General features: G+C 32.4%; 2 protein-coding genes across 3 annotated transcripts in view; one reads left to right on the top strand and one right to left on the bottom strand.

Moving 5' to 3' along the window:
* Nucleotides 1-19,692, bottom strand: part of Prp16 (ATP-dependent RNA helicase l(1)G0007) — a 165,994-nt gene that overhangs the window by 131,805 nt on the left and 14,497 nt on the right. The window lies entirely within an intron of this gene.
* On the top strand, nt 13,565-19,158 carry l(1)G0469 (lethal (1) G0469 NlpC/P60 domain-containing protein). Of its 2 annotated transcripts, XM_090107632.1 has the most exons (5): nt 13,565-14,093; nt 14,487-14,662; nt 15,218-15,325; nt 15,926-16,018; nt 19,024-19,158. In XM_090107632.1, exons 1-4 carry the CDS (start codon nt 13,757-13,759, stop codon nt 15,968-15,970), a joined length of 666 nt encoding a protein of 221 aa, XP_089963758.1. In that variant the 5' UTR covers nt 13,565-13,756; the 3' UTR covers nt 15,971-16,018; nt 19,024-19,158. The 2 variants fall into 2 exon arrangements, with proteins under 2 accessions (XP_089963758.1, XP_089963757.1); XM_090107631.1 differs by lacking the exon at nt 15,926-16,018.

The raw sequence follows: 19,692 nt of genomic DNA on the forward strand, positions 1-19,692 counted from the left end.
AGCATAGATTTATATTGAAATAACAACGATGGTTAATGAGAAATAAATTTGGATGTTGTAAATCTATACTTAATATTATAAAGCTGAAGAGTTTGTTTGTTAGTTTGAACGCGCTAAACTCAGGAAATACTGATCCGATTTGAAAGTTATTTCGGTATTAGATAGCCCATTTATCGAGGAAGGCTATAGGCTATATATTATTACGCTAAGAACAATAGAAGCGGAGCCACGCGGATGAAACCGCGAAGCACAGCTAGTCTAATATAAGCTTCATGTACAAATTTTGAAATAAATAAAGTCACAAAACATTAGTGTATGTTAATCATTGGAGATACAGGCAATAAATAGTAAAACATCATTATATCATTTCAACTTGAAGGTCTAGTCATTGTAGGAAAGAAAGAAGAACTTCCGACTTCCTGATTCATCGTGCAAACATTATCATAAAATTCAACATAATGTATGAAATAGAGAGTAATGTATGTTTTAAGAGGATTTATATGGAATTACTTTTAAATACCAGTGTGATAGCGGAGCCAAAAATAAATCTCCGTTCAGTTCCTATACCAACACCTTAAATAATTTATCACTATCACAAGAATAGTGATCTGCAAACATTTCTATTTGCCCACCAGACAAGGAAGTATAACCACCTACAGTTGTAACCCACATAGAAGTTATATGATTTAGCATCGCTAATGGGCCCTCTTAATAATGGGCAGCGTTGGCCCAACAAATGATCGTCAATGTTTGCCATTGCGGCGATTATGTACAATATATATAAACATCTACAATGACGGCATAGACATTTAGGCCCTTTACAGCATCGTGATTGCCTCTACTCGCCCAACGCTGCCCATTGTGTAGAGGGCCCATTAGAATTTGCCACAACAATGGCCAATAAAGCAGGAAGGACCGCCCACACAGCCACACGTAAATTTACTACGCAAAACACAGAACACTAGAGGCCGAGCCGCGATAAAAAATAAGGTTTTGCAATTAGAGATTATGATAAATCAAACCAAGGTTGATAAAGCTGTCGTATTTGATGAGGCTTAGCGATTAAAATTTGGGTACTTGATAAGCGCATTTCGGAAGAAGTTTGTAATGTTGAATGAAGTCAATAATAAGAACAAAGGGAATGATTTCGATAAAACTGAACAATAACTATCACCAGTTAATCTCTAACGTCTGGTAGTATCAAAGATATCTTATTTTTAGGTATTCCAAATTGATGAGAAGTTTATAGAGTTCGGGCATCTACAAACCACGCAGATGGCATTTCTTTCGGCATATTTCAGAAGTATGCCTGTCAACAGCTTAATTTAAATCAGAGATTTTAAGTCTCTCCTTGTAAAAATTCATCACGAAAGAGTCTGCGTCAAAGTATCTCTAAAACAGATCAATCATCAATGATAAGGACAGTGCAGATACTGATAAAATCTAAGTTTTCCACAGTTGGTGCGTCAGATCAAGCTCTTATTAGATGTTTGACGCATTAAGAGAAGAAAATACGATGACTTCTTACAATTTACGTGAAGTATTGCACAATAATGATAAAAGAAATTGACGAAATCTATCTGCATTGTAGTTGCTCATTCACTATCATAAAAATTAAAATGAATGCGTCAATGTTGCACTATCATGCAAGTTATTTCTTATTTATTATGAGTAAGAGAGGATTCTTTGAATTCCCCTATGAATACGTCTCACTTTTGTTTATATTATTTTTTGTTGTTTGTCAAGTTCCTAACAAAAAGTAGGAGTAGTATAAAAATTATTTGACCAGTAGAATTTTTCACGTTTTGACCATATTTTCGTAGTAACTATTTAGTCTGTGACATACGAAGATGTTTCCATAGTTCCATCGCTAAAAATACTTTACTACACAGTATAAAACAAAGTAGCTTTTTCTGTCCCTAGGGACATCCATTTGTACGCCTAAATCTTTAAAACTACGCAACGGATTTTGATGTTGTTTTTTTGAGTGATTCAAGAGGAAGGTTTGAGCAAATAATTTATTAGGTTTTAGACAGAGCGGGCGAATAGATAGTTTAAAATATAATAAAAAATCTACGTTTCTAAAAAAAGTCCAATATTCAACATTCCTGTTCTGGTATTTATTAAATAGATTGGCAAAACGTGAGAGCTTATAACTGATCGTATGATATAAGTATAGGAAAATACGACATTGATAAAAAAATAATCAATTAGCTATTATTAATCACTTGAATTATCTTTAAGTATCATGTTTTGATTATCAGCATTTATTTGTAAAAATATATGTGTAGATTATGAATCAGATGAAAATATTAGAATCGTATCATTATATTGTTTCGCATTAAAAACGACTTCCTCAAATTCGACATTATCAGATGTTATTGACATACTTAAATACTTTAATCTAGGTAATATTGTTAATTTTTTATTATTTAAAAATTTGACTTATGTTTTTGAATAGTGCAAGAAATATTGTCTACAAGCTGAAATCTTGGACAAGTAGGTAATACATTTCAAAACAAAATTAAGAACGATTTGAACATTAAAAACGTGTATGGTAAATGCTTTTACTATAAGTTCCGAAACTACTTTTAAGTCGATTTGAAAAAAAATTGACCAACCAAATTTAGGGTGAATTAATTCTGATTTAAAACATCACGGTAACTCCCTGATCGATATATGCTATAATATTTCATTTTTATTTTTATCCGCGTCAACCCAGGCATATCCATGTCAAATTGCTAGTATTTAAACACTTGATTCGATTAAATAATCGCTGTGTAATATATTTTATCTGTGCTATTTACCACACATTGCTGTTGCTAAGTGCAAATCACTTGACATTTATATGCATAACGAGCAGTGGCGTGCCTAGGGTATAAGGACTGGGCAAGCCCAAATTTTTCAAAGTGTTTGATGGGTACCCTTTTCATGAATAAGATACCTACCTAGGTATACTGTGTAATTATGTTCGTTATAAAACTTATAAAAAAACGTGAACATATTACATACCGAATCAAATCTTTTAAATTTTCACGCGCGCCCTCAAACAGTTGAGTCAAACGTTTATCATTAAAATCGATAAATTATATAAAACTGTATGACATTATATTATTAATAAAATTGTACAGATCATTAATTATATTCTAATTCAAAACGCCAATCTTTCTGAAGGAAAGATTTTATAACATCGGAATTATAGATAGTAGGTGTTTGTTTTAGAATTCAATTAAGTACCTAACAGCTACTTTTCTATGGCAATTATTGATACCTAATACAGAAAGGCGTTCTTGGCCAAATAAATACTTATACGTATTTCTTAATAATTAATACGTACCTATGAATACGATTTAACGATGAGAAAGCACGCTCCGTGGAAGAACTACTACCTATTTACTAGCAGGAATCGTAACTAACAAAATATGTGCAAGTTTCAACAGCTGGGGAAAGGCTTCTTCTAAGTAATTCTCATTCATGAAATTGTTCGTAAACATTACAATTAAAATTTCGTTTATGTGACTTACTAGTTTCGGTAATGCACAAATCGGGAGTTGGTTTTGATGAAGAAATTAATTGTTTTTCAGTAAAGTTTAATGATTTTACCTTTCCCCCGCTGAGCACAAAGCAAACCACCACAATTTACAACACAATCTGCTGTCGCGACACTTATTTTACCACAAAATTCGAAAAACTTAACCTAAATTACACCGGTATAATCACCCGCTCAAACAAACTATAATTTAACAATAATATTCACGACGTTCGTTCGCGCAATCGTAATTCGTAACTATCTTCACACTGTTAAAGCCGGGCCTTTTTTCCCTTAGAAATTGCTATAGAGTTCTATAGCTAGGTATGTATCTACTCCGACGAAATTTCATACGTTAGAAGAGATGAGCGCAAAGCCCGGTAAAAGCCCACGCGTGCAAGCGAGACACCGCACTGTTTATAATCCATCGAATTTAGGTTGTAACGTCCAAATAAAAGGTACGACCTTATTGCGATAGCAAGAAGGATGAAATTAAAAAGTTTACTCGAATTCGTCATTGTTTTATGCTAGGCGTATTATACATATTATATTATATTGTAGGTGAGTTTTCATTGAATTCGGAGCAGATTATGAATTGCTCATTGCGCGCGAATATTCAAACGTGAATATAGGTATTTTCCTGTCTCGTAGCGAATTTCTAAGGCAAGCCGGGCTTTTCGGCTTGTATGAACGTACCGCCACTGATAACGAGTCATTAAATCGCAAATATACGAATACGTATTTATTACTAGGAAGCTATATTTTATCGTAAACAGCTCTTTTAAAGTGAAAAGTAAATTTTAATAAACTTAAGAAAGATAAATAAATTACGTTAAATTTCATTCTACAAAACTTAATTTAAGAATTAAGCCGTTTCTCTTAAAATTATTATTGTGTTGTCATCGATCGAATGCGTGCTGCATCTTTTTAATCTTGGAAGTGGTCACCCACTACTCTCAAATCGACATAAAAATTCAATATTGCATAAGTATATTTGTATAAAAATAATTACGTGCAATAATCTAAATTATTATTTACTATTATTATCTTACTATTATTATTTTGCTGCGTATGGATTACGAGTACATTCCTACGGATTATATAGATTATAATTTAAAATATGGGATTAGGACTAGCTTTATGTAATCCAAAGATTAGGATTATGTTATAAAATGGTTAGAAAGGCCCTAAATTATATATTCTAATAATATTATACGTGTAATGGAATTTTTCATAAAAAAATATTGTCACTTTTTATCCCTGACAAAACCAAAGCAGATTCATATTTTATTTTGGACCAATTTACGGTAGATTAAAAAAAATATACATAAATCTACTTCATAAAAAAGCCTTGACAGTCACTAAATGACATACATACATGCAGATTATATGCAACATGCATTGTTGAACGGATTCGCACGCGATCAATAACAATACAACGGTATATTATGTATCTAACTATAACCAGTATAACTGTTTTTCAAATGTTTAAATATGACTCGAGAATTTTAATAAAATATGATTTTGAATCGCCAGAAGAGGCAAAAATGATTCATTCTTAAAGGTTTGAAAATTTTTGTTTAGAAAGCTTTTTCATTTTCATCTCTTAATATCGCTGTGTGAGAATTTTAATTTCGAATTAGGGCTGTCATAATATCTTGTCTAGAATTGGTTTTGGGGAACCCTAATAAAAAGGTCATTTATTGCGGTAAAACTACGATATTCTTAAAGTTCTGGGTATCTTATAATTATTATCGATGGCTTTATTTTTCTCTATAATCAAAGTCGTGCTTCAAACAAAACAAAAACAATTTTTTTTTTATCACTGAAATAAATAAATGCCACTGTTGTTCCAATGCTATTTTTTAAGACACTAACAAAATATTGTTTACAAAATATTACCGCATTCTACATTACATTAAAATAAAAAAAAATATTTCATGTATTTATTATTAAATTGAAACAAATACTATTTTCGTTTGAATGCCAAACAACTTAAATATTTATATGGTAGTCACGCAAGTAATAACTTGATAAGTGAAATAAAACGATTTTTTGTTTTTTCCATACGTTTAAATTATAATAAAACAAACAAATAAAACATTATACTTCAAGACACGATTCTACTCTGTAAAGCCTTGAAAAGCGTAGTGATGGAAAAAAAAGACTTAACTTTTTATAGTTAACCAAATTTTTCTATAGGTACTTAATTTGCACGCGCTAATCTCAGGAACTACTGGTCCGATTTGAAAAATAATTTCGGTGTTAGATAGCCCATTTATCGATGAAGGCTGTGGGCTATATATTATATCATCACGCTAAGACCAACAGGAGCGGAGCATTGCTGGTAAAACCGCGGGGTACAGCTAGTACTTAATAAAAAATAGACTTCCGATAATTGCAAGGTTATATTAGTTTAATTATATGAACAATCAACCACTTATATCGACAAATGACTCTAACATAATATTATTTACTATTTTTAGATTATCGAAGGCTCTATTGGAAAACGCTTCCGGTCCGGATGTATCAGTCGTTTCTAGATTTTATATTACACATTCTTGTGTTATTTAGATTAACTTCTTAGCAATTTTATTTCTTTAATTATCTAGAGCTTCAACGGTTTTGTTGTGAGTGTATTTCTTGGATCCGCACTGTAGCGAAAATGGATTTTTGCATTTAACGCAAAGTTTGTCATGACTCTTTAGATAGGTACCTACTTCTTTTTTTCACTACCTACCTATACTTTATATATTTTAAGGACACAGTAAAAGTTAATTGAATCAATATCTTGTTTATTTATTTTTTGTCTAATTATCTTGATTATAAAAATTCTAAGCAACAGTTTTCAACTAGGTATATAGGCCAGTGGAAATTAACATTAAATTCGCAAAGCACGATGTAGATTTGAATTTTTGTTATGTTGTTTGGATCAGTTAGGGTGATGTAAATCCCAATTTGCAACTTCGAAAAAGTTGTGCTCGCTGCGCACCACGTGATAAACTGCGAAAATTTTGGACTTTTTTCACTTTTGGCTCTAAAAGTCATAAACTATGCGTTTCCGACAAGTATGATTCAGTACATAAATTAAGGTTAAATTTGCAACAATTTAAGCCTAACCGCAGCTCTCTAAACCTTATAACGACTAAACTGTGGCCATTCGAAGATGGTTCATTTTTCCGGAAATATTGAAATTTTTAGTTTTGCTCCCGTTTGAAGCAAAATATTGGCAAAAACCGCTCGTTCTATGAGAAGTTCGTATAATAAAGTTGTAGTGCATTTAATTTTCTTTCATAAGAGCATAGAACAAAGTCTGTGAGACAAATATTTCACACACAATATCTGAAAAACAAAAAAGAAGGTAGAAATAGATTTTTAAAGAATTGAAACTGAGAGCATATAAAATCGTAAAAAGAATAATACTTTTTCATTTGCAGGATAGGTAATTAACAAAATTACAAAATTTGGGAAAGTAGGAAAAAAGATTATACGCAAATAATAAACTGCGAAAATTTTGGACTTTTTTCACTTTTTGCTCTAAAAGTCATAAACTATGCGTTTCCGACAAGTATCATTCAGTACATAAATTAAGGTTATTAAATTTGCAACAATTTAAGCCTAATTAAAGCTCTCTAAATCTTATAGCGACTAAACTGTGGCCATTCGAAGATGGTTCATTTTTCCCGAAATATTGAAATTTTTAGTTTTGCTCCCGTTTGAAGCAAAATATTGGCAAAAACCGCTCGTTCTATGAGAAGGTTGTATAATAAAGTTGTAGTGCATTTAATTTTCTTTCATTAGAGCATAGAACAAAGTCTGTGAGACAAATAGTTCACTCACAATATCTGAAAAACAAAAAGAAGGTAGAAATAGATTTTTAAAGAATTGAAACTGAGGGCATATAAAATCATAAAAAGGATAATACTTTTTCATTTGCAGTATCGGTAATTAACAAAATTACAAAGCTAATTAAATTTGCAACAATTTAAGCCAAACCGCAGCTCTCTAAACCTTATAACAACTAAGCTGTGGCCTTTCAAAGATAGTCAGTTTTTCCCGAAAATTTCAAATTTTTAGTTTTGCTCCCGTTTGAACCAAAATATTGGCAAAAACCGCTCGTTCTATGAGAAAGTCGTATAATAAAGTTGTAGTGCATTTAATTTTCTTTCATTAGAGCATAGAATAAAGTCTGTGAGACAAATAGTTCACTCACAATATCTGAAAAACAAAAAGAAGGTAGAAATAGATTTTTAAAGAATTGAAACTGAGGGCATATAAAATCATAAAAAGGATAATACTTTTTCATTTGCAGGATAGGTAATTAACAAAATTAAATTTTCTACAACTTTATTTTATGACCTTCTCATAGAACGAGCGGTTTTGCCAATATTTTGGTTCAAACGGGAGCAAAACTAAAAATTTGAAAATTTCGGGAAAAACTGACTATCTTTGAAAGGCCACAGCTAGTTGTTATTGTTGGAATATGTGTACATTTATATTGGCAACACTGTATCGCAGTCGATTAGGCAAGATGGCAGATGCCGGTTAGCATTGTTAATTATGTAAAAGTGTAAACTGTTCTTTTCTCTAATAAAGCTAAGTGAAGCTAAAACATGGTGTTTGAATTAATTATTTAACAGTTATAAGGTTTAGAGAGCTGCGGTTAGGCTTAAATTGTTGCAAAGGAGACGATTTTTTTTGTTTGGAGAATAGGCCCACCTCAATTTCTTAGCGTATATTAATGAAATGTGTGTTAATTTGTTCCTTGAAGTCCCCAGATTACAGTGGTGACATTACTTTTACATGTTTTAACCGGAATCTTTAGAAATACGTGTGCAAACTTTCACCTCATTACTACATAAAAACTAACTGATAATGAGCGATTTGTCTTGTGTGACCCATCCGAATCATTGGGTACAATATATTTTAATAAATGAATAAATAAATATTAGAAAACATCATATACATTGTCACGATTTAAAGCTCGGAAATCAGACACAACGAAGGTAGCACAAACACAGAGACCCGATTTGGTTATAAATAGATATAAGTGGGTGTACCTCAAGTTGCTGGACCTTGATGCGATTTTAGCGATTGGGAAAACTGATTCAATAAGAAATTATTAGTTAAGTAATAAGTAGGTATTTAGGTAGATGATATTTTATGACTAGGAGTAGGTACATAATATTAGGATAGGTATCCATTTGCACAGCTATTTTATTATTCATGTTCAATTGTAATATTAAACGCTCTTATGTTGTAGCAATATCATTTTTAAATAGGTAAAAAAAACATTGTTTACATTCATTGCAAACATTGACGCAGGGGGCTACGACAGGAGGAATCTGACATATTCCGTCAAAGCAGCCAATAGATATAACATTTCGTTACACGGATTTTTTTAGCTGAGTAGAAACAAATTGTTTTATTTGATAAATGACAGGATTTAAAATCGCTATCAATCATATTCTTACAAATAAATAACAATAAAAACAGTTTCTAAAGTGGTTTATTGAAGGCAATTTTTTTCGCTTTTTGGTTTTATTTTCATTCTATCGATAAAAACGTTTCGTTCCAGTTTTTTTTAATGTTGGCCATTGTTCTTGGTTTGTAGACAGCACACTACAGCAGGGATGATATCAAAATAAGGCTTTTTAATTCGATTTCATGATTCCGGTTTCGTTTGTAAAACAACGAAGTTACAAAATTCATAATATAATTTTATATTTTTACACGTTTTTTTTGATGACTATACGTTACCGAGTCTTGGTGGGCCCACAAAAAATAGTCTCCTTTAATTATCTTTGTAATTTTGTTAATTATCTATCCTGCAAATGAAAAAGTATTATCCTTTTTATGATTTTATATGCCCTCAGTTTCAATTCTTTAAAAATCTATTTCTACCTTCTTTTTGTTTTTCAGATATTGTGAGTGAACTATTTGTCTCACAGACTTTGTTCTATGCTCTTATGAAAGAAAATTAAATGCACTACAACTTTATTATACGAACTTCTCATAGAACGAGCGGTTTTTGCCAATATTTTGCTTCAAACGGGAGCAAAACTAAAAATTTCAATATTTCCGGAAAAATGAACCATCTTCGAATGGCCACAGTTTAGTCGTTATAAGGTTTAGAGAGCTGCGGTTAGGCTTAAATTGTTGCAAATTTAATAACCTTAATTTATGTACTGAATCATACTTGTCGGAAACGCATAGTTTATGACTTTTAGAGCCAAAAGTGAAAAAAGTCCAAAATTTTCGCAGTTTATCACGTGGTGCGCAGCGAGCACAACTTTTTCGAAGTTGCAAATTGGGATTTACATCACCCTAACTGATCCAAACAACATACCAAAAATTCAAATCTACATCGTGCTTTGCGAATTTAGGGTTTTTTAGTGTCGATTTCTACTGGCCTAATAAGATTGATTCATATTAACTATAAGATCGACCTTGTAGGTCGTGACTAATATTTTTTGACCTTGATATGCATTCAGGGTCTCTATATTATGTTTTAATTTCAAGTGAATACTATGTCGAGTTTACCTACCTACTCGTCTATGTAAAGTTTGTTAAAACTTTTGTAAAAATGTTTTTTTAACATGAGTTTGGAGTTAATGTTCGTTTGTGTTTTCTATATCATTCCTTTTTTATCTGCTTTTTCAATAATAAGGTATTATTATTACATGAATAGACTTTACCATAATATAAACATTTCTACAGGTTTTTTATCAATAAATACTTCTGATAATTGGTTATAATATAATCCATATATAATCTGTTTTATGGAAATCAAGACCGGAACAGGCGCCAGATTCCATATCCGGTTCATAATACCTACAAAACCGATTTATTTCTTTTCCAGTTTCAATTGATTGAACTTAACGGATTTTACAATATATTTTGTTAATTAAACTAATAAAATGTCGAATGTGATTACTTCTTTAAAAGTATTTAAACTAAAAAAACTTCAACGTTCTTCCTTTTTTATTTCATTTTAGAAATAATTTTGTGATATTACTACATAGTATAAACCAAAGTTGCTTTCTCTGTCCCTATGTCCCTATGTATGCTTAAATCTTTAAAACTACGCAACGGATTTTGATGCGGTTTTTAATAGATAGAGTGATTCAAGAGGAAGGTTTTAGTATATAATTTATTATGTTTTAGACAAAGCGGGCGGAGCCGCGGGCGGAAAGCTAGTTTAAATTAAATTGCTTTTATCTTTTCTTAAACGAATAATTTATCGAACTTTTCCTGAGTCATAACTACGTGATGATATTTTTTTATAATATCGACAATTATCAACACATGGTCCGCCATTAAATAATAATTATAATTGATAATCTTAACTTTAATCATAAATTCTTAAAAAATAAAAATGCACCGTAATATTTAATTCGCATGAGTTTACTGATACAGAAATAAAAATTAAAATATTGCAGTGTAAGTGTAATATCATAGATCTAAATATACTGATGTTTCTTTTAATTTTAGAAAACGTGCACTTAATGCACGTGCAAGTCATTTTTAATAAATTAACAGTCGGTTTTAAAATACATTTCCTATTTGATGAAAAGTGCGAAATCGCGTCTAGGTTACATATAATTTTTTAATTATTTTTTACTAGCTGTGCTCCGCGGTTTCACCCGCATTGCTCCGCTCCTGTTGGTATAAGCGAGATATATGTAGTTATATAGCCTTCCTCGATAAATGGGCTAACTAACACCGAAATAATTTTTCGGACCAGTAGATCCTGAGATTTAAACAAACAAACAAACTCTTCAGCTTTATAGTATCAGTATAGATATGTTTCCTCCCATGTACATTGAATTTTCAATATTGTCATTATATAATTAAGTTTATAACATAACTAGGTTTCCGCTCGCGGCTTCGCCCGCGCAGTCAAAGAAAAACCCGCATAGTTCCCATTCCCGTGGGATTTCCGGGATTGCGTCATTTTCCCGGGATAAAAAGTAGCCTATGTCCTTTCTCGGGTATCAAAATATCTCCATACCAAATTTCATGAAAATTGATTCAGTAGTTTAGGCGTGATTGAGTAACAGACAAACAGACAGAGTTACTTTCGCATTTATAATATTAGTACGGATGTATGATTTAGATAAGTTTGCTTCTCATAATAGCACACGTAGAAGCTATAAAAAGATATCCGTACACGTATCACGACGTAACAAATAAACTTACAAGAATACAGTTTATCGATATTAAAGACTAGCGGTCCGCCCCGGCTTCGCCCATGGTACATATTTCGCAATAAAAGGTAGCCTATGTTCTTTCTCAGGATCTTAAGATTATCTGTGCCAAAATTTCATCAAAATCGGTCCAGTAGTTTATGCGTGAAAACCATACATACTTACATAATTACAAACCTTTCTCTTTATTATATTAGTATAGATACAATTAAAATATTTTTATCTTTTCTAGCGGTATCCTCTAAAGAACTTTCCTGAAAAATATTGCAAGGAAAAAATCAGTTTACTGCCCATAATATTATGTATCGGATAATGATAAATACCTTGAATTGCTGTGACATAAACAAGGTAAATTATCGTTAAGAAAGCTAGAAAAATCCACGCTTTTCTATCTAGGTTATAACATTTTTCTCTTTGACATTACATTGCAATCTGTTAAATTATTAAAGCATATTGTCCATCATTATAAAAAAGCGATAGCAAAATAGATACGATGCAGCGAACACTGCAATTCGTTGCTAACTTAAAACTTAAAACGTTAAACAAAACTTAAACAAGAATCCAATAAGAACGAAACATTCAATCTATTTATAGCACGCTAAAAATAGACCAACTTTCACCCTAATCGATTAGCTTCATACGAATTTCCCAAAACATTCGGCCATTGAAAAACTATCGATATCGCTAACGTAACGTGTAGTACAACTATTAATTATAAAGTTACGGTTTTTGCGGCGCTCGTACCTGCCGCCGGCGCCGGAATGCGGCGGGGCGGGGGCTCGCTGAGGTCACTCGGTGCATTTGCTAGGGTTGAGCGGGTGGCTTATCGATAAAAATATATGAGATATACAATTTGATATTTTAAAAAAAGGTCTTAGCTAAGGTTCTTAGATAAATTTTGTAGGTGCATGAAAAGTTTGCAAGTCTGTCTATAGCGTAGTGCGAGAATGTTTCTAGATGGAAAAAATGGAACGTCCGGACAGTAATGTAAAATAAATCATATTCTGGTTTATTTTTATTGAACTGAAACTTCTTTCTCGGGGTTGGAAAAAAATTTAGTGTAACATTTTTCCGTTACGCGCCATCTTGTTTTTATCTCTACCACGCGTGATTGCCGTATTTCTGTAAAGTTGCATATAGTAAATAATGTTTTGAAAAATAAGATCATAAAGAAGTTTCACTTCTTACGTGTGTGCACTAGTACACGCACATATTTTTTTTTTATTAATAACTATTGTTTCTGAATAATAACATAACTTAATTATGACGGATTAATAGTGACAATGATGTATGATTTTCATAAAATTTTGTTATATTTTTTTATGTGAAAATAAGATAATCCTTTACAACACTGTGAAAGGACTTATAACAACAAAGTCATTAAGTGATAGGATTCAGGTCATTAGTTAACGATTTAATCCATTCATTAGTTCCAAGAACTGCCTATTTAATTATCAAATCTTTCAAGACATTATAAAATATTTCCAGGTATCGTCAACGAAAACATAAAGGGCATTGTTGTTTTCTTGAAATTGAACCCTTCCTAAAAAAACGAAAGAATAATAAACTTTACCTGGATTAAAACTGATGATCATAGTTTGATAAACTCATTTATAGTCTGCGTCTTCGTCGTTTATAGTATACACAATCAAAGCATTGCAATTAACATTAATACCATCTTTACATTCATAACTTCATTGAGACATAAACAACATTAGTTTTATCGACGTCCATCGACCCACAGCCATCCCTAACGAGGTCGCTGCGGCTCCCCCGCCTCCCGCAGCGCCCTTCCCGCCACCCCGACGTATATAAGCGAGAACGGCACGCGCGCCGCGTCTTTCAATACCGCGCCGCCATATTGCCCTGTTCTCGTGCGTTTACTATACCACGCGGATCGAATTGTGAAAGTGTCGTGTACATTTCTCAGCAGTGAGAGTAAAAACGAGCGCGCCCATAGACTACCGAGTCTAAACAAGTGCTGTGAAATCTCCTCGCATACCTAAGACTGGGTTCAATGGAAGCCAGGTTCGTGACCTGCCGGAGTTTCCAGCAGATCAAGCCGCCCGAAAAGAGTTTAGCGCCGCCGCCTACTGTTAAAGGGCTGCTATCTCGCTTCGGAAGCCAGGCTCAAGCTTTATTCGCGCCGAAGAAGCAGAAATTCGGTTCATCGGTCGCTATACATAAGTTGCGTGAAACCAAGTGGTTCAAACATGAAGAGCAAAATATCTTGTGTGCAGTTCTCGAGTCAGGATTTGTGTTGGAGGTGCGAGCGGAGGACCCTCTGCCGCCCGACTCTATTTTGTCCCCGGACTACCATATGTACGCCATTGCCATGTGGAAGAAGGGTAAAGGTAAAGAACCTTGAATTATTGAGACATAGCAATACGTGACTTTAAACTGAATGACTTTGGCAGCGCACGGCAGACACGCACTTAATGACGATGTCCGTGGGATTTAAATTATTTAAGTTGTACGTCAATGTAAAACCCACTAATGAGATCAAGGTGCAAATTATAATATACTACGGTATCTGGTCATACTGGTCTGAGATGGATTTTCTTAAATACGAAAACCGTTGTATCTTGTACCGTGCACTAGAACTTGTTTAAATTTAATATTACAAACCTGTTTAGTGCACTTTATTATAATTCTTTAGATTATCAAGATGTTAACTAATTTTAAGGCAATAAGTAAAAAAAAAATAATAGAAACGTAATATTTAAGTGCATTCAATTTGTCAACAGAAAAAACAAAGAACCCGGAACAGATAGACGTGTACACAGTCCAACAAAAGGGTGTGCGAAAACGTATTGTGAAAACAACACTGAGTAACTTCTGGAAGAAAGACTCCGTGATCAGAATCAACAACGTTGATGACAAGCAGGAGACTCCAAACAGTGAAAAGGACATAAGAGCAAAGGTAACCCTCGCGCAACGGCGTTTCCAATTCTATAAATCACATCCTCTTAATTAACTGTCAATCGATTATTATGTGTCATTCAGGAAACCACTCGGACGTTAAACGCATATTACATGTTTAGAAATCGCGCCAATCGACAACCTAATGACTACGTAGATACATTTATCTTAATTGCGTAAGATGACGCTAAAACAATCACGAGACGTACGTTACATTTGTAAACACAGAAAGTATGTGTACACAAAACACGCTTGTGCAAAGTATCTTTAGTTTCGCGACCTCAATTTAAATGCTAATGTCCCCATTTCCCGCCTCAGATGCTCAACATATTGATTTAATTTAACAGTTTGTTAATTCTTTGAATTGAACTGAGTGCGTGCATTAATCTTGTTCCGGCCCAAATTTGTTGTTGACCTTAAAAGGTTTTAGTCTCCGTAACTCTTCCGCTGTAGGATAGACGTCAGAATTGGAAACCCTCTTATTTCAGATAGCCTCAACGGGCTTTCTTTTCGGAAAACAGTGGACAAGCTACTAAGGAGCTTCTACTGATTGCAGCTTGACATGGCTACAAAGTCCAGGTTCGAGAGAAATTGGCATAACACGCTACACTTCGTCCATTGGTGCCGATACGGTGAGACGCCGCAAGAAGCTCGAATGCGACAGGTAAATACATCTAAAACCACTTTTCTTTAATTTACACGCGGAAATAGTTCTAGAATTATAAACGGTTACAATTGACGCGCCTAGCGGCGAAGTATTTTTATCGATTTCACTATAATCGACGGAGTTATATTAAACTTTTCTTTTGTTTCTGTTCTATTCTAGAATTTATCTTTTACTTTATGTTTTTATGCATGTATGTCATTCATAGAAGCTGTCCTTACAATGTAAAAAATAACAATAATTCTACGTTTATACCTTTGATTTATTCAGCCACAACGTGTTATTTACTCGTAAAACTACTCGCAGCCTAGAATTGTCATTTCCTCGATTATTCATTGTATTATCAAAGATCACGTGCGATATGTATCGGTATTCTATTGCTATTTTCAATTTGTAAAGACAGTTTGCATACAATTTCACCACATACTGTACAATCATCTCTATGTTCGACGTCATCATTATTTGCTTACTGATCTCATCATGTGGACTTCTGCTTTTCACCGGATTCATTGAAGCCTGCAGAGATATTGGCGAAGACATGTGCATGGGGTAAACGGGTACAAATGAAAGATATCGCACAACGTAGTGATTTTGTTACAGATCAGCTTAACGACGTCGAAAACACCCATGATTATCATCTTTTGATGGTAATTTGAGGCGCTTTGGACAGACAGCTGGCACCATGTAATATCGGTGAGGGTCTTTCTTTTCCAAACAAACACGAATTTGTACCGGTATTCAATGTGCCCATGTGTGTTAACTTGTGTTCTTACTATCCTGTTTTGTGTTGCGATTTTCTCTTTTGTTTAATCATTTTTTTCCTTGATGTCACTTTAACTCTTACGTCAATTATTTAACAAGGTGCCACAAAAGGTCCAGGAAAGTTTTTTTTCCTAAACATATTTTTAATCGCGTTAAAAATATATGATCATAATGACTAGGCGTGTTTTCGAAGTCTGCTTTGAAAAACATTGTAGGATATCCCTAAATCTTGATGCCTGTCAAAAGATATATCTCTACAGATACTTATGTGTTATCGGCGAGTTGAGATCACCGCTCTTTTTACGTATTTTAAACACAATTACGTTAGCATTGACTATGTTCAATGTTAACAACTTTTCCAATTATTTTTTAAAGTCGTGTTAAACGTTAAATACCTTAAGAAATTACTAGTTATGTATATTGGTAAGAATTCGGCGTATCTAATGGAAAAATGAGTTAATACTTCATTCGTAGTTATAATTGGGAAGGTGATTGGTATTCAATTCAAATTCGATTTCAATTTCACAAACAACGGTTCGGAATATTTAATTTGCCATTCTAAATTCATTGGCCAATAACTCAATCACGCAAAAGGCTAAAAGGATTTAAATGCAATTCTCCAGAAAGTAACTTGGTCCAACAAATACATATAGTTATGACTTCGTAAAATTGTATTCTTGAGCTTAGATAATTAGCTAAAACAATTTTACTATTATTTTTACACCGAATAAATTTATCCTTGAGGAGAGTTGACTAGCTGAAACATTTTTGCTATTATTTATTGTAATTTGTATCTAAATTTTGAAACTCAGGTCCTTAGAAATTCCAACTAAGGTAGACCACTAAGTGCTTAAACACGACCAATAACAGTTGTAAGCTGGTACAAACCAGGTAATACCAAATGTGCAATGCGACCAAAACCAATTGCATCCCATCTAACTGGTATTTCTATAAATAGTCTGACTTTTAATCGAGGAGCACTTTCAAAGCATGTGCTGTGTGACTTCACTATGAATTGAGTTTAAAATTGTTATTTAATTTGTGTTATATACGTTTGGATTAAGAAAATAACTGCAGCGTTATTTTGATGAACTTATTAGATAGATGTTTGATGATTGACGATTAGAACACGACGAGGTATATTTTACACTTTTATTTTATGTCGTTTCGAATTTATTATATATGTATTTCCTTAATTAAAATATGAAAATTATTAAAAGTTGTCTTTTCTCTCTAAATAAAAATAACAAAATAAATTGAAGTATTATACGCGGGTTTGTCGACTTTTTTAAAGACATTTTTCCAATATTTTTTACTTGCACAATTAAAAAATTAATTTAAATAGATAAGAAAATAACGCTTGTCAATAGATAAAAGAAAGGTAATTACGATATGTATCGTAACGTGTAGAAATAAATACATTTTCCAACAACGAAGTTTATTTTACGGTTATTAAATGCATTTTTATATTATTTAAATAAAGGTCAATAACTTGCGTTTATGTTACATTTAAATATAAATTTATATATTTTCTTATCTTATTTATCTATACAGAAGAAATACGTGTTAGTTACTCCACCTGTAACTCAAGAACGGATCAACAGATTTTTATAATTTTCGTATTTTTTGGCTTATGATGTAGGGATTAGAATAATTACTTTTTATAATAAATTTATCCATGCGGTATCGGGTCAAAAAGCTAGTAATTTAGTAACTTACACAATATACATAATAAGTAGGTATTTATGATGTAAATGCGGTTTATCGAAAAATTCCTTGCTTATCGTCTAAGAATGTAGTAATCAAAATTAAAATTAAGTTTTGTAATTATCACCTTCGTTTTTAATTCTTTCTTTAGATTTAGGATAGAAATTAAGGATTTGATAATATTCTTTCGCGGCTAGTTATAAAAAGTTTTAGTTCGTTAAAAAAAATGTTTTCTGTTTCTCTCTTAATTTCAATAATATGTAAATATAAAATCAAAAATTATTTATGTAAACTATTAGTGCTTATGAATAGTCATTTTTTATGTAACGTCTAGTTACTTATAAATATTTTATCCAAAATAAACTTACTTTCTTTACTGATATAAAAATAAACGTTCAAAGTACAACAAAACGGTTTAATTTCTAAAGAGCACATGCTCAAACAATGAGATCATCGCACAGGCACGCAAGTTGCAAGCGCAGTAAATTGAATACAAAAGCAGTACATAGGTACTACTAATAATTCATAAAATCTATATGTATGAAAATAAGTTAAATTTCACGAAGTAATATGTGATTTTAAACACGTTTTAATTCATATTTCGATTAGTTTGCAGAAATTTTATCATAAGAATAATATATAAAGAGCCTTGAATTTCTCTAACTAACGCTACGGAATTTAAATTTTAAAACAAATTTGTTTTTTGTAATATACAAATGCTTGTAGAGAAACAAACAAACTTGTTAATATTATTTCAATAATCTGTAAAATGACTTCGTTCAAATAATCATTATTATTCAAGGTATATTTTAATAAAAGTCAAAATACTTTCAAAAACATGGCAGCACTGAATAATAAATTTTATTAACATAACACGTGACACCGACCCGTATGTCAATTAAAAATCTAGGTTAATTGTATACAACGCTCATTCAAAGCTGTCGTTCTTATTTAATATCATTTAAATTGTTATAAAACGTCCCAAGCTAATCTACCATCAAGTTTATTGGTTACTAAAACGATTAGGTATATTATCAATTTTGTAAGTGCGCAACATAAAAATAACGTATAAATCTAGTGATAGAAATCAACCATAAAACGTATTATAAGAAAAAGTTAACAATTTAACACATGCATTGCAATCCGAAAACAATTTCACTTTTGTTTCGAAATTTTTGCTCCTGGCAACATTTGATAGCATTACTATAATATTATGTTATTTGTTACAGATTAGCGAGTCTTTGAAGTGGGGCAACATTGGTATGAACATGGGTGTGATGCTAGTCAGTCAGAACAACGCACGCCCGAAGGCCAAATCAGTTTGATTACAAGACGCCGGCACCGCCGGCACATGCTACACTTGCTTCTGGCAACCCTCGGCCGGAGAAATCGATTTTGTATAATCTGTTAAAAAAAATCAATGACACATGACAGCTAGACTTTTTTTTAATGGCAATGAGCAAAGACTTGGCCTGTGTCAAGTTAAAATTATAAAATGGTTATAATATTAAATTATGAATTGGTAGATGTTTAGAGCTTTACCGGCTCGAGGGTTGCAATAAAAGTACAATTTTCAGAGGAATCTCACGCATTGTTGAATGAGGTCCAAATGATTTCGTATAAAAGTTATTCCTATATCGGAACGTTATCTCTTCGTGTTTCTATGGAGACATTACTTCCGATTCTTTCACAGATATCAATTTCCGAACGAATATTATTTTCTTATTTTTTTAATTGCTCAATTATTGTGAATTCCTATTATGTGAGGGCAGTTAAATCTCACTTAAAATTGACAGTGAAAACATTCCTGAATTAAGTCGTACCCCACGGCGTATATTGTAGGTAGCGATAGATTCTTCAATAAATAATGATAATTCAACTTGTTGTAAGTGATAAAC

Source organism: Colias eurytheme, chromosome 12 (assembly GCF_061535395.1).
Source record: "Colias eurytheme isolate Ceu_HAF_F1 chromosome 12, ilColEury1 Martin Lab GWU primary, whole genome shotgun sequence".
Classification (NCBI taxonomy): domain Eukaryota; kingdom Metazoa; phylum Arthropoda; class Insecta; order Lepidoptera; family Pieridae; genus Colias; species Colias eurytheme.